This window comes from Trachurus trachurus (genome assembly GCF_905171665.1).
Source record: "Trachurus trachurus genome assembly, chromosome: 23".
Lineage (NCBI taxonomy): Eukaryota > Metazoa > Chordata > Actinopteri > Carangiformes > Carangidae > Trachurus > Trachurus trachurus.
Window position 1 is genome coordinate 8,069,308 of NC_139912.1, and position 14,505 is coordinate 8,083,812.

Here is a 14,505-nt window from a genome sequence, read left to right on the forward strand (position 1 = left end):
TGCATTGTTTTTTGCATTTAGTTTTTTCACACTCAGAAAAAAACTGCAGTTTTCTCTTCATATTTACATGTTTATTCCACATCTTTTTTGCAACATAGTTGAAAAACACAGCATTGCTTACAACCACCAAAATAGTGTTCAAAGCATCCCTCTGCAGCGCTCTTGGTTTTTATTAAACTAAAGAAATAAGATTTTATGTTGGCGATAAATCCTATACAGTTCAAATATTGATTTTGGACATGTGATATCATTTAGTTTCTATAGGTAGTCTTTTGCTTGCTACTTAGACATTGCTGCATTTCAACTGCAATTTAGATTTATTAAGTATTTGATGTCATCCTACAATCAAAACCACCATAGTAAACTGTTACTGAGCTGGAATTTTATTTTAAAAAATCAATCCACACGGTTCTGTAAAGAAATAATTCATCGTAAGTATTTTGATTACGGAAATGGTACAGTGAATAAAAAGGGGATCCTCTGTTGGCCTAATCCTCTTCTTACCAAACATCATCAGCTTTTAATCAGTACATCTGAATCAGAGAGATGGCCTCTGTCTTTTAACAGCAACATCAGACCCCTTCTCCTCCTCCATGTCACCTTCAAACCATAATCCCTCTCTGGTGTGTCCGCCGCTAAAATGTCAGGTGGCTGATTACATGGTGGTGTACATAACTCAGCCAGCAGCAGGTGCACAGCGGGGGAGGGTGGACAACTACTCCCTTCTTGCATAACTTTTGGAGTGTCCACATCAGGCGCTGGACTGACGTCGCTGAACTCAGTGGTGCTGGTCTTACTGAAGGCAGGTGTTGAAGCACTATCTGCTGGTGGTTTGTATCTCTTCCCTTGAAGAGAGTGAGTTGCAGGTTGATCCAAACATCTGCTGGAGGATGCAGCACCATCAGAAAATCTCCCATCATTCCTTTTTCTGACTGGGGCCAACTGTCTTTTTGGTGTGTCTACATGTTGTGCACTTGAAACTGTCTTTTTGTTTTGGCATGATCCTTGTGGTTGATTCACTGCATTTGACACAACAGTAGGCTCTGCAACTTTCTTTGTGCGCTTTGGAGGACGAGACTGGTCTTTTGACCTTGTCTGAAAAGCTAATGAGGGGAATTTGCACACACTGTTTTTCCTGGACAGCTGACTGCAACCGTCGAGGATGCTTGTGGCAGACTGGCATTGTCTCCTCCCTCGTCTCACCGGAGGTGCAGCTGCAACTGAAACGTCAAATTGTGGGCTTACCTGTAAAATAAATAAAAAAACACAGCAAATAAACAGCTAGAAAGAGCATTGAGTCTTACAATAAATAGTATGAATAATAATGTAAATTTGGTTTTATTAGCAGACCATGAGCTAGAACAGATTCATTTCAGTGACATTATAACAGTTAATCCCAATGTTTCAACCCCAGAACCTTTCAGACTCATCTGCAAAATGAATGAAAAAAAACTTGAATGAATGAATGAATGAATTAATGAATGAATGAATGAAGGCTATTCTGAACATGTGAGTAATGTTGTATAACACATTGCATGTTTGAAAAGGAGTAGGAACTTCCTGCATTAGCTTCTCCACTTAGTACTTTAGTACTTGAATAGCCTACTTCCTGTGTGTCCTGTTTCTTTTTGTAAATTACATACACCCAACACAAACATACATAACAAACATAGTTGCTTGTGTCAACAATACAAAATAAATTAAAAACAAATAACAAGTATAAACAAAACGTGAGAACCCTAGTGTTGGTCACACCCCTCTTCTTCCCTGTACCTCGTGAATACCATGTGTTTGTTTTGCTGTTTGAACTTGGTTGGACATGATTGGAAAACTTACCCAAGAGTTGAGTGCTGAGCTGTTGTGTGCTTGTGTCTCTGTGAAAAATTCCTTAGGGTTGAGTGCTGCTCGGACTTCAGGAGCATTTTGGAGTCTGGCTCCACACAAAGGCCGCTCCACAAATAGCAGGGAGGATCTGTCTGTCTTCCTGGCTTTACGTGGCATTAATATAAATCACTAACGAATGCCTAGGGGTGGATAAAAACAAATTAAATCTGTAAAAAAAATACATCATTCATTGTGACATCTTCTACCAGATTTTTAGCCACAGTTCTGTTTACGTCGATAACCAGCTGTTTATCTTTGAATATGATATTACGTAACAAAAAGCCCGGTGTTACACTTACCCCGGTGTTGTTCTCTGGGTAAGACACAGCCATGATTACATGCAATTAATATTTATAAATGAGTTAATAGTTAGTGAGTAATATTGTTATTCCATCGTCGCTTTCTACCATGGATGTATTATGAAATTTCTGTTTTCCGGTTTATTTCCCGGTTTTCAGCATTCTCGTCTCTGATTGGCTCTATCGTATACTCTGCTCCAATTGGTGAGATTTCATACCACGTGATCAGAAATGACGGGGGCAGTCCCCGCAGCGCCAAAATTCAAAAAACGTTACTGAATCGACCGACGGCATGTAAATATAACACTAAAAGAAAGTTTGTATATATAAATGTTACAGTTATCATGTATTCAATTAACCAACGCCGATTATGAATAGACCGTCGTCCCCACGACCAGTAGCAGACCTGCCAGTGGAACCGCCTGAATCATCGCAGTGATGTGAAGGTTTGGCTTTATCTCCATTTGCTGTTTGCCACAATAATAGCATTGAGGACTAGCCACATAGCTAACCTAGCTTAGCTTCCAACGTCAGTTAGCAGAGAGAGAGAAGGTTGTAATAAGAGTGAATTTACGCTGGATTTCGGCAACAGTTAAAAAGCAACACAGTGTTCATCCTCCTCCTATAATTATAACGTTAAGCCATTTTGTCGTGTTATTCTTGTGTGTCAACGGGAATGTCACACGGAGCTCAATTTAGACTTTGTGGTATTGTAATGTTTTCACTACTTTATACCTAATCCAACCACGGAAGTGAAAGCAATTTAATGTTTTATGAACATTTACATCCAGCTCTTTAATTCGGCATACCTCACAAAAACAGTACATCGTTTGTTCGAATGGAGTTCGCCGCTCCATTATCCTCCATTATGGTGCAAGGGCGTCAATCAGCTGTAACGTTACAATTTTAGAAACGTTTGTTTCATACTGGAGCCTGTCGAGTGAATTAAGCGAGTCAAAGCTTCCCGTTTAGGCAAATTATATTTTACTATATTTGGATAACTCGCACATAAATGTGTTATATGTTACATGTTTTGGATGTGTGCCAGGAAGTTAGCGGTAAACGTCACACACACAATGCACGTTATCGAGCTTAACGACTGTTGTTCTAGAAGGCGAATTACCAACCGATTTCTGAACACGGGCTCTTAGCAACTGCAGAGCTTAAACAAAAACACAAAAAAACAACAACCAGAAACACGGATAATTTGGAGTTGAAAAAGTCAAGTGTGCAGGATGTCCTGATATGAATTGATCTCTTCGTGTTGCTATAAATCGATGATCGTTTGAAAAGGAGCGGTGAATCCAGCCGAAATTAACTATTTTTGAGCATCGACTTCTCGCCTGCTGCCAGGTAAACGTTAATCTACCGGTAATTTACAGTTAGCAGTTTGTTGGTATGGTAGCAATGATCAAAGATAAATATCTATGGACACGATCTGTGTTTTTTTAAAGTCTATTTTTTGTGTTTTGTTTTGTGTTGTTTTTGCACAGAATGCCAGTGAAGACTCAGGTGCTTTTTGATGATCTGTTCACAATGAGACGGAGCCCAAGGAGACCCCTGATCCTCAAGAGAAGGAAGTTGCCCTTTCAGCAAAATGACCCCCCAGCAGCTGAAACGCAAAGCCAGTCTAGCCCGTCTGGCCCCCAGGAGCCAGAGCCAAATCCAAATCCAAATCCGACGACCGCCACCAGTCAGACCTTCCCTGATGGGATCCGCATTATGAACCACCCCTCCATGTCTGACACTCAGGTGGTCGTCATTCCCAAAACAGCAGACCTCCAAAGTGTCATCGGGGCCCTCACCGCCAAAGGCAAAGAGTGTGGTGTTCAGGGGCCCAACAAGTTCATCCTCCTGAGTGAGAATGGTAATGGTGGTGGTGGTGGTGGCGGCAACAATGGATCCCTTTGTCAGACTGCTGCTGAGGGGGGTGAGGTCTCAACACAGAGCGCAGATGGACAACCAGTGAAAGCAGAAACCAGTCACAGCTCCCTGGATCCGGATGCTAAACCTCACACTGCAATTAAACCACGTATGGAAATAATTTATTTTTGCACTTCTGTTATAGCACTGACAGGGTTATTAATATTTGTTTAATAAGCAACTGTTATTGTTTTTTTTGCCTCTCTTATCAGTGAATAAGGACCTGGAGTGTGGTCCTTTAGATGACAGTCTCACCAATATCCAGTGGCTCGGCAGAATGAGCACATGCGCCTTGGACTCGGATCCAACCAAGCAGCTCAACAAGGAGAACCAAACCCCACTCCCACAGACTTTCCAGGTCAGCTGCTCCTTCACTTTGACTTATACTGAAAACGATGCTGCTAGTTCTGAAATTAAAGGGATAGTTCAACATTTTGGCAAATTGGCCCATTGCCATAATCCTTATAGTCTTAGGAGTAAGTTTGTTACCTTTAATTGTCAGTGCAAGCTATTCTTATAATGGCGGAGTATAGCCACAAGCTGCTCATGAGAGATAATAATGGAACGTTATGAGACCAAGTTGTTTTCGAGGCAAATGTAGAGACTGCTTGCTGAAAAACTGCCCCTGAAGGCAACGCGCATCAGCAGTTTTGCATGAATTTACCTCTAAAACAACTCTGTCTCATAACGTTCCGTTATTATCTCATAGCGTGATGAATGTGCAGGTCACAGCTTGTCCACCAGAGCGTTTTGGAGTTGTTGGATTGTGTATCTGATGAGTTTGATGAGGGAAACCAAGAAATCCCATGAGCCTCCGTAGCGTAGCTCTGAGCAGCGCGCGGCTCTGCTCCACCGTTCTAAAAATAGCTTGCACCGACAATTAAAGGTAACGAACATACTGCTATGATGACTATAGGGATTATGGCAATTATGGCAATGCCAATCTGCCAAAATGTTGAACTATCCCTTAAACTGAGGATTATAAAGTTAGATGTTGGTTATTGCAAACCTGCATGTGTCTTACATTCTTATATTCATGGCGATCAGTGTTAGTGATAAAGCCAATCTGAAATGTTTTGCTCCATGTTTGTTTTTTTATTGCAGACACATGCCACACAAATGGATGCTGACGCTGCTCAGCATCCGCTGTCAGAGAGGCCTCCGTACTCCTACATGGCCATGATCCAGTTCGCCATCAACAGTCGGAAGAACAGGAGGATGACACTGAAAGAGATTTACACGTGGATCGAGGACCACTTTCCCTACTTCAGAGAGGTGGCCAAACCAGGATGGAAGGTGCTTTAATCTCTCTCAGCGGATGGGTTGAGAAGCCTCTGAGTGTATCGTACTGAAACATGCGTTAACGGTCGTTTATTGTTCATTTGTTATTACAGAATTCAATCCGCCATAACCTCTCCCTGCACGACATGTTCATTCGAGAGACGTCACCGGACGGTAAAGTTTCTTTCTGGACCATCAGGCCCGAGGCAAATCGATGCCTCACTCTCGATCAGGTCTACAAGGTGAGCACACCTTCATATCCTCATGAAAGTACAGCAGTCGTTATTGTGTTCCGGGGTAAACTCTGTGCAACTTTGGACTGACTTGTTCTAGTGTTTCCACCCTCTCACTCCACATCCCTCTCCACAGCCCGATTGCGACCCAATGACTTCTCCTGCCCCGATGCCAATGCTCTTATTGTCCAACCAAGTAAGACTGATCCACATTTCTCTCACTCCTCTTCAGTCAGAGAGCAGAAAGCAGAGGAGGGACAGAAAAATCACAGGATTAAAAGTTCAGCCCGTTTGGCAGCAGACGGTTGCAGCTGCTGATCTGAGGACGAGGGAAATGTTTTTTGTTGCAGGGCGAGAAGGCATGAGCAGCAGAGAGGATACAGAGATGATACTGCTGGTCCATCATGTGTATATTTATAATGTAACCACCATTAGGCCTGCTCTGTAAAGCAGGAGCAGAGATCTAATGTTGACTTTCCTCCTTGTTATAGCTTAAAACAAGGCAGGGGAACGTAAACATGTTGCCGCACAAGTGCAGTCAGGGATGAGAGAGCACAGGATGAGCACTAAAGCAATATATTTTATTTTTCGCAGCAACAAAAGAGGATGCTTCCTGATGCAAGAAAGGCACCGGGCGGCTCTGGTGAGTTAACAGAGATGAAAGCACTCAGTTAAATTGGGGAAAGCAGCTTGAATCTGGCAAATGGTCATTAAGATGCACTCCTCTTATTATTTAACCACTGTCTGCTCTGTGTCCAGAGAGAAGGATGAAACCTCTCCTCCCTCGGACCGATTCCTACCTGGTCCCCATCCAGCTCCCCGTCACCTCCTCCGTCTACCTGCCCTCCTCGTCGGCCTCGTTTCCCTCCTCTTGCCAGCAGCAGAAGAGAAGCATTTCACGGGGAACCAAGAGAGTTCGCATAGCTCCTAAGGTGAACACTCACTCTGTCATACACTTTGAAATTACAGCCAAACCTACTTTACACTCTTAAATTATTACATTTCATGAATACATCTGAGATATTTTAGCTTGTGTAGGGGTGGGTGGATTTCATATTTATGTAAGATAAGATAAGAAGATAAGAATGACTTTATTAATCCCCAAAGGGAAATCCATTTGTCTGTCAGCTCATCTACCATTTGCAGAAGAATTAAAAAGCCTGATGGCTGTAAGTATGAAGGATCGTCTGTATCTTTGTCTTGCAGCAAAGAGAGGAGTTGTCCATCACTGCTGTGTTTTTTTTTTGTTCCATTAAGATGTTATGAAGTGAATGATCTGAGTTGTTCAGAAGTGCCTCAAACATCTTCTGTGTGCATCTGAAGATGTTAGAGGCCATTCTGGATTTTAAAGAGGAACTATGCAGGATTTTTAGCTTAACTATGCTACATTTTAACCTTTTATTAAAACAGCTTCGGAGACCACACAAATATACACGTTGTAACATCGTATGTGATATATAACGTTATCCACCGCTCTATTGATGCTTTTTTTGCCGGCTTCGTTGTAAACAAATGCACATGGCCAGAAGGAGGGTTAGCAAAACAGCAGAAAAGCAGCCAGACTTGCATAGTTCCCCTTTAAAATTTGTGTTTGTGTGTCTGACAGGTGACACAAAGCGATGCTCCAGCTGTGGTGGTGTATCCTCAGAAGACCAGTGAGCAGATGAAGGTGGAGATGAAGGAGGAGCCAGTCTGTCATCCCATCAAGTGCGACACCCCCAAAGCTCCTCCGAGGAGACAGGCCAGCAGCTCCAGGCGTAAACAGCGGCTGGTTCACTCGGTGCACGAGGAGCCCGTCCTCCTCTGCCCCGAAAACACTTTCTTTGACTCCGGCGTCGCCTCGGACGCCTCCACTTTCCACGACATGGCCGACAGCGAGCTGGACGAGCAGCGGCACGAGCTGCACAGCCCCGACCGGGAGTTCTCCTTCAAGACCCCCATAAAAAGCAGCAGCCACCTGGCCTCCTCCACCCCCAGCAAGCCCCCCTCTAACGTCTTACCGGAGCCCTGGAAGGTGACGCCCGTGGGGAAAGGGAACCAGAGCGTTCTGGACTTCAGCCCCATCCGCACGCCGGGCGGTCCGGCCGTCACCCCGCGGCACGACTACACCACCTTCAGCTTCAACAGCACTCCCTTCAAAGACTGGCCTCTCTTCAACTCCCCCAGAGAGCTGCTCACCTCCGCCCCCCCGAGAGCCACCGGACCGACGGACTCTCCCATGGAGCCGCTCCGAAGCAGCTGCTCCAGAGAGCTGCTGCAGGCCGGGGGGGGCGCCACGCCGGCCAACCGCTCCATCACGGAGGGCCTGGTCCTGGACACCATGAACGACAGCCTGAGCAAGATACTAGTGGACATTAGCTTCTCTGGTCTGGATGATGACGACCTAGGTATGGCCAACATCAGCTGGTCTGAGTTCATCCCACAGTTTAAGTAGCCCGGAAGAGACATTTTCTTATAGTTCACATGGCAGTGTCGTATGTTCTCCAAAACACTACAGGCAGGACGGCCCCACACTGAGACGGAAAAGCAGGTGCAAATGTAGGAGAAATTAATAACTGTGGAAATTTGGATTTCAGATTTGGAGACTATTACAAGTGTTACATAACAAGTGAATTAACACCAAAGACATCAGTACATGCAGGTAACATAATAAGGTGAATCATCAAGAACATGAAGCAAATTAGTTTTTTTTATAATTTGCTTTTGCCAATTAGAAATTTTGGAATTACCCAGGTGGTGGATGGATATTAGATTAATTTAAGTGTATTTTGATTAAAGTTGGAATTCATAATGTTTGATAGTTTTATAGTTTAGTACATTGTTGTATCCAGAGCACAAAAAAATGCACTCACAGTTTATTGAATTTGTTCCATTGATTATTTTCACTGCATGAAAACACCAAAGCGACACATAGAAAGTCTTTGCTGTAGCTTCAAATGTACAAGTTGCAGCTTCAGTATGAAGGCCGTGATCTAACAGTTCACTGTGGTCGTTGAGCTTCCTTCGTTTAAAGACCGTTTGCTTCCTTTTGCATCTGCTTTGCTCCGTTCAGACATTTCTGTTCTGCCGTTGGGAAATCAAATCCATTTTCTTTTTGTTAAAGGACGACAGGGATGACACTTTAATTTTAATTACCAGGTCAAAATTAGCAAGCTGCTCAAATGCGATTGGATGTTTCTCTCCACCTCTGGCGGCTCTCATGTTTTCTCATTAGTTGTATCACTTATATCTTCCTCTATGTCGCTTTTTTTTTTTATTTCTGTCCCTTTGAAGGAATCGCTAGAGAAGAGAAATACTGTATGTATGAGTGTATGTGTATATGTATGTTGATTTTGCACATCTTTAATATATAATTTAGCTTTTACATATGTAAATGGTAAGACAATATATTTTGCCCGATCAGCCAGTGAGATGCTTCTGCGCCGAATGTGTTCAGTTCATCTTCCAGGAATTGATGTTTAGATTGTTTTTTAGATTGTGATGCAGGATTGTTAGCAATAAAAAAAATGGCAATGTAATATAAGTAGCACTAACAGCAATAGGATTTGTTTGTTATCAAACTCATTATCACAAGTCTTCACAGTATTTGCTCCACAGTGATGCCAGTATCAGCTTCAGGGCAGGGACAGTCTCTGTTTTACATCAACTTTGGGAACAAAATGCTCAATATTTAGTATCTATTGATTACAGATTGTATTTGTTTCCAATCAGAATGCATACTGCCTTTTATGTAATGAAGCATAAACAGGAGAATAGGGGAAAACAGTTTTCAGCAGCACCACCTTTGGAGGATAAAATGGGATATGCTCCCATTTCTTAAGAAGATAAAATAATGTAAGGCTTCAGCTATGTTAGCACAAGAGTGTATATACGTATGTAAGTAGGGTTTTAACATTGCAGTAACCTGATATGTTTACAAATGGAGCTGATGGAGCATGTAGAGGAGGAGTGTTGTGGTTTCTGGCTGACGGCTCTCGCAGCATGTGCCTTGTTGGTGTTTCTATGACTGTACAATAAAACTGTTGGTGTTGGTGCCTCATACAGCGTGAAGAGCGTTCATTCAGCCACAGTGAGGAGTCGGACGCTTCGATCAGCACATTTTTAATCAATGTAAACAGACAGAGTTCAATTTTAACAACATCCACGAGCTACAATGCAATGAAAAACTTAAAAAATAGAAAAGACCATTGTCGGCTAATGAAGAATAATGATTAGGAAAAGTTTCTCCAGCATAAGCAGATTTACCTTTTTGTCTATTTTTTTGTCAAAAAGCCATCTGTGTAAAAAATAATCTGCAAAAGAAGCCAGATATTCAGATACCTGGTACCAGCATACTACACTTGTAAACAACACCAAGTTCTAGGACTTGTACAGGACGTCTTCAGTACGTCTGCACCTCCTGCTTGGCCACCTCCAGGAGGATCTGCAGCTGCTTGCTGCAGTAATCTGGAAATGTAGAGGAGAGTCAGGATTATGCAACAGCTCAGAGAGTTTAGTTTTCATTCTTGTCTTTCTCACCCCTGGCCCCAAAAAATGAACCCTCAGCTCTACATGCCAAAAGAGAGTTAACGCAATAGCCTGTTATATTTACTGCTTTTTCTCTTTGTCCTCTGTCTTTATCTGGAAATGTATGTAAATGCACAGCTCTAATCTTTCCTTTTCATCCACATTGCAGCTGATGTTTTGTCTTCATGCACTTAATTTTCTTATACATCGATTCAGCAGTGACAAGTTGTCAGATCAGGTCCTGTTGGGACTTACTGAAGACTCGTCTCCATCTGTGGGGCAGACGGAAGCGGTGGACGGTGACGTAGTAAACGGGGACTCCGGTCAGCGTGAGGGCGCAGCTCCTCCCCGTGTTCCAGGGGTCCGAGTACAGAGACAGACCCACGATGAAGAAGCAGACCACGGTGAAGGTGACTGCGATGACCAGCGGCACCTGTCGACAGAGTGGATAAGAGTAAGACAACAACAGTGTTTGGTGGGGACGTAGAGGTATTTTTACAGTCCAGTGCAGCGGCGACGGTCAGACACTCGCCTTGAAAGGCCGTGGGTGGAGAGGGAAGCGGTAACGATGGATGAGCATCCCCAGGGTTGCCAAGGCGATGAAGAACCAGCGAGCGAAGGAGGCAAAGTTGATGAGCTGGTAGATCTCTCCGTTGATTAACATCAGCACCACCAAGGGGTACTGCAGACAGACAGCACCGCTATATCAACCTATCCATATATCCTTTTTCATTTCTGTCATAGTTTGGCTGAAGATGTAAATTTAAATCATTATATCTTATAAATTATCAATGGAAATCATCTCTAGATTTGGATTTCTATATATAATATAATTTCAATATCTTTTCGATCTGTCAATACAGCTGATCTTCTAAGAATCTAAGAAAATTGCAAATATAAAACTCTTCCCAGAATTTAGTTTCAGTTTCCAGCTGACTGAAGATCATCTGGGAAATTATAAATTATATGAGTCTCCTCAATCTCATTATATTCACAGCATGGTAAATTGGAAGTTAAAATTTTATCAATGCATTGTTTTGACTTTGAAATTATAAATTAGAAACTAGTATCTTCCTGTATCATGCTGTGTAGCAAGTGTTTTCACCAGAAACAGCACAGCAGGTAAAGGTGTGTGTCTGCGAATGTGAATCATGGAGAAGATGTGTGGCCAGTGGCCCTCTCTGGCTCCCACAAACAGCATCCTGCAAAAAAAAACAATGAGCGATGAAGATTTTAGAAACCAGGCTGTTAAGGCCTCACTGGGACAATAATAATAATAGTTTTTCTGCACCCTGATTACCTAGGCGATCCAAAGAAGCCGCCGTTGAGAGCTCCGAGGCAGGACAGAGCCACGAGGATGGGAATCACAGAGGCTAAACCCTGGAGAGCACGGTTAGCAAACGTCTGCAGAGAAACACACACAGAAACCGAGGATCAGGCCTCTGCTCTAACTTCCTCCGACTCTGCCTTGTGATGCCAGGATACTACCGACCATAGCCACGGCGTCAGACAGCAGCAGCTCAGCGGGGGTCATCATGGTGTAGTAGGCCACGTTAACGAGCACATAGAGGAATGTCACTGCCACCATGGAGCAGATTATTGCCAGCGGGATGTTTCTGACAGGACAGGACGCACACAGAGAGACATAATAGCACATCCAAGGCAACACGGCCCTTTTTTAAAAAGGGGATTGACAGAAGAGCTGATGCCAAATGGGAAATACCTATTAGGGTTGATGACCTCCTCTGTGACAAAGTTCAGATAAAACCTGAAGAGAAAAAGGGAAGAATTTTGTATATGAATATTATCTTAAAATGTGTTAATTATTAGAACAAGGATGGTTGTGAGGCAGGTCAATGTGCCACTAATAGGCTATATTTAGTTTTGAATCATCTTGAATCATCTTTCTATGTTATATGTAGTCCTTATTCCACATATAAGGAAGTAGGCTAGCGCCCAGTTGCAGACAAAGCTAAATTTGGAAGATAAAAATAATTTAAAAGTATTGTCCGTCTATGTAGATATATTTCATACACAACTTGTTGTTTACAAGACGGGAGATGGGAGAGGATGGGGCTAGCTGGTTAGCATGCAATTTCTGGAAAAGAAATAAGAGCATAATGAGGGCCTACTTTAGCTATGTAGCAATAGCAACAACAAAAAAGTACACAGCAGCACATTTAAGGGTTGAATAAAACCCTTTTTTTAATCTTATCTTCTCTCATTTGACCTTAATTCTGCTATTCTAATATTTAATTTCACTCCTGGATGCTACATTACAACAAACCAGGACTAATTCCTTGTATTTTCTGTTTGTGCAACTATATTTTCCTACATTTCGAACCTACTGGCTGAAAAGAGCTCTAGGATACAGACAGAAATGTTACAGCCATTGCCATGTCTCTTCCAAAGCACAGTATCAACATGTTTACCATCCACCATAGGCATATAGACCATTATAGAAGGCCAGTGGCAGCTTATCCAGTGTTAACGAGTCCACCTCAAAACCGTTCTGGAAATTTTCTGTCTTTCCTGGAAAAGGAGGAGACACACACACAGAGAAACTGGTCGTTATCACCAGAGGCCAGCTAGGTGCCACGTGACAGCATCCTGGACCCTCACAGGTAACGATTATATCCGCTCACCTTTGGCCAGAGCGATGACGCCAGGGATGATGATGAGCACCAGAGCGAAGATCTTGATGAAAGTCAAGGTGACCTGAGTGCGAGAGGCCAGGGTCACGCTCCAGCAGTTGACAGCCACAACAAACGCTGCAGACACACAAAGAGATATTTAGTGAAAGAAAGGTTTATCTTTCTCCTTATGGACACATGGAGAGTGATGGAAAGATGTTGTGGGTAGAGAGAGGGAGGAATAAGAACCACTCACTCACTCCGAGGATGCTGACAAGTTTGATCAGCACCATGGGGGCAACACAAGGCGCAAAGAAGGGCTCCACCACGTAACGGCCGAAAGCCAGGGACACGTATGAAGCCACAGCCGGTCTGAGAGGAAGAGGAGGAAAAGAAGGAGAAGCAGTGGTTGGACAATGAAATCAACCTTCATTTTTAGGGCAATCATCAAAACAGAACTAACCTGATGAATATGAACTCCACCCAGAGTCGCAAGAAGGCCGGCAGCGGCCCCAGTGTCTCCAGCAGATACGTGTAGTGGCCCCCGGATTTTGTGAAACTTGTGCCCAGTTCAGCATAACACAGAGCCCCTGATGGGAGAGGCAGGAGAAACACAAACTATTCAAGCTCTGTGTGTCGTCTCAAACATTGTATGGAATGAAATGTACATATAATACAGAAAACACACATGTAAGAATTATATCTGACAGGAACTATGACTAATTGACTAAAGTCTGGGATCACTTTTGCAGGATGGGATGCAAAACATGGTTGCAAAATGACATACCATATGAATTTGATTTAATACAGTCTGTTCATATTTTACAGAGTATTTCATGCATGTTACACACTCTTTATATCTCCACGGGACAAATATGTCATAATACTGTTATATAACCTCTTGTAGGTGGTGTATATTGCATAATTAACCTTTCTTAGAGACATGTGTGTCTTTTTCTGGGGGTTGTCTGAGTGTGGTCCATGCAGACTTGCTCTGACCACACACACACATACACACACATTGTGATTTACCCAGCAGGCACTCATTAATGTTCCTCACTGACTCACTCTGAGTCCCTGTCCTCAAAGGAGCTATCAACTTGACTGATTATTGCTTTAAAAGTGTTATAATATGATCACTAAATTTGATGCTTAGTCATTTATTTTGTCTACAAATATGAAAATACTGTTTGTCATCATATCTCATCTCCATAAATCCCTCATAGATAACGATTTTAAATCACAGTTTTTCCATAGATTGGTCTCTTACCGAACAATGAGAGGACCCCACACAGCGCCCACACCAGCAGAGAGAGCCCCACGCTCCCACTGTTCATCAGGACTCCCTTTGGTGCGATGAAGATGCCGCTGCCCACCACCGTCCCCATGATGAAGGACACCGCCGGCAGCAGGCCTATCTCCCTGCGGAGGTGCACCACCTCGTCCTCCGTCTTCCCCTTCTTGTCATCCTCCTCTTTCTTCACCTGCGTCCCGTCCATGTGTGCATCTGCAAAACTCTCTGCTCCAGAGAAACTTGTTGCCCACTTGTTGCCCAGCAGCGCAGCAGCAACAGATCAGCAGCGTTTGTCCCTCTGGAGGAGACGACGCTGCTGGCCACAACACGACCCCCTCCTCCCCTCCTCTCCTGACCCTCTGCTGCATGTTTTTTCTCCGCTCATTGGTCCTAACTCCGCCCGCCCCAGCCTGAGCCTGAGCAGGGAACAAAGCCAGCACTCTTCCAGGCTT

The 14,505-nt window shown here is 43.5% G+C and overlaps 3 protein-coding genes across 3 annotated transcripts; 1 reads left to right on the forward strand and 2 right to left on the reverse strand.

Annotated features, from left to right (window-relative positions):
* Positions 1 to 510: 510 nt before the first annotated feature.
* rhno1 (RAD9-HUS1-RAD1 interacting nuclear orphan 1) lies at positions 511 to 2,329 on the reverse strand. The gene is made up of 3 exons (XM_083999082.1): positions 2,184 to 2,329; positions 1,837 to 2,024; positions 511 to 1,245 (listed from the first exon to the last, which is right to left on the reverse strand). The coding sequence occupies exons 2-3, from the start codon at positions 1,999 to 2,001 to the stop codon at positions 514 to 516; spliced, it is 897 nt and encodes a 298-aa protein (XP_083855208.1). The 5' UTR covers positions 2,002 to 2,024; positions 2,184 to 2,329; the 3' UTR covers positions 511 to 513.
* Positions 2,330 to 2,465: 136 nt separating this feature from the next.
* On the forward strand, positions 2,466 to 8,054 carry foxm1 (forkhead box M1; the record flags this gene model as incomplete). The annotated part of the gene is made up of 9 exons (XM_083999456.1): positions 2,466 to 2,629; positions 3,677 to 4,215; positions 4,319 to 4,464; positions 5,211 to 5,402; positions 5,501 to 5,629; positions 5,757 to 5,816; positions 6,215 to 6,263; positions 6,380 to 6,552; positions 7,227 to 8,054. The coding sequence occupies exons 2-9, from the start codon at positions 3,678 to 3,680 to the stop codon at positions 8,052 to 8,054; spliced, it is 2,115 nt and encodes a 704-aa protein (XP_083855582.1). The 5' UTR covers positions 2,466 to 2,629; position 3,677.
* Positions 8,055 to 10,001: 1,947 nt separating this feature from the next.
* Positions 10,002 to 14,258, reverse strand: LOC311006528 (cystine/glutamate transporter; the record flags this gene model as incomplete). The annotated part of the gene is made up of 12 exons (XM_083999375.1): positions 10,002 to 10,066; positions 10,382 to 10,559; positions 10,659 to 10,808; positions 11,232 to 11,328; positions 11,427 to 11,530; positions 11,619 to 11,742; positions 11,850 to 11,894; positions 12,559 to 12,658; positions 12,772 to 12,897; positions 13,016 to 13,131; positions 13,223 to 13,349; positions 14,030 to 14,258. The coding sequence occupies 12 exons, from the start codon at positions 14,256 to 14,258 to the stop codon at positions 10,002 to 10,004; spliced, it is 1,461 nt and encodes a 486-aa protein (XP_083855501.1).
* Between the last annotated feature and the right edge of the window lie 247 nt (positions 14,259 to 14,505).

Excerpts from the sequence above, each read along its gene's own strand:
- rhno1 (XM_083999082.1), bottom strand. The coding sequence starts at position 2,001 with ATGCCACGTAAAGCCAGGAAGACAGACAGATCCTCCCTGCTATTTGTG. Across the intron at positions 1,246-1,836 it reads GCTCAGCACTCAACTCTTGG|GTAAGCCCACAATTTGACGT; the intron begins GTAAGTTTTCCA and ends TTTATTTTACAG.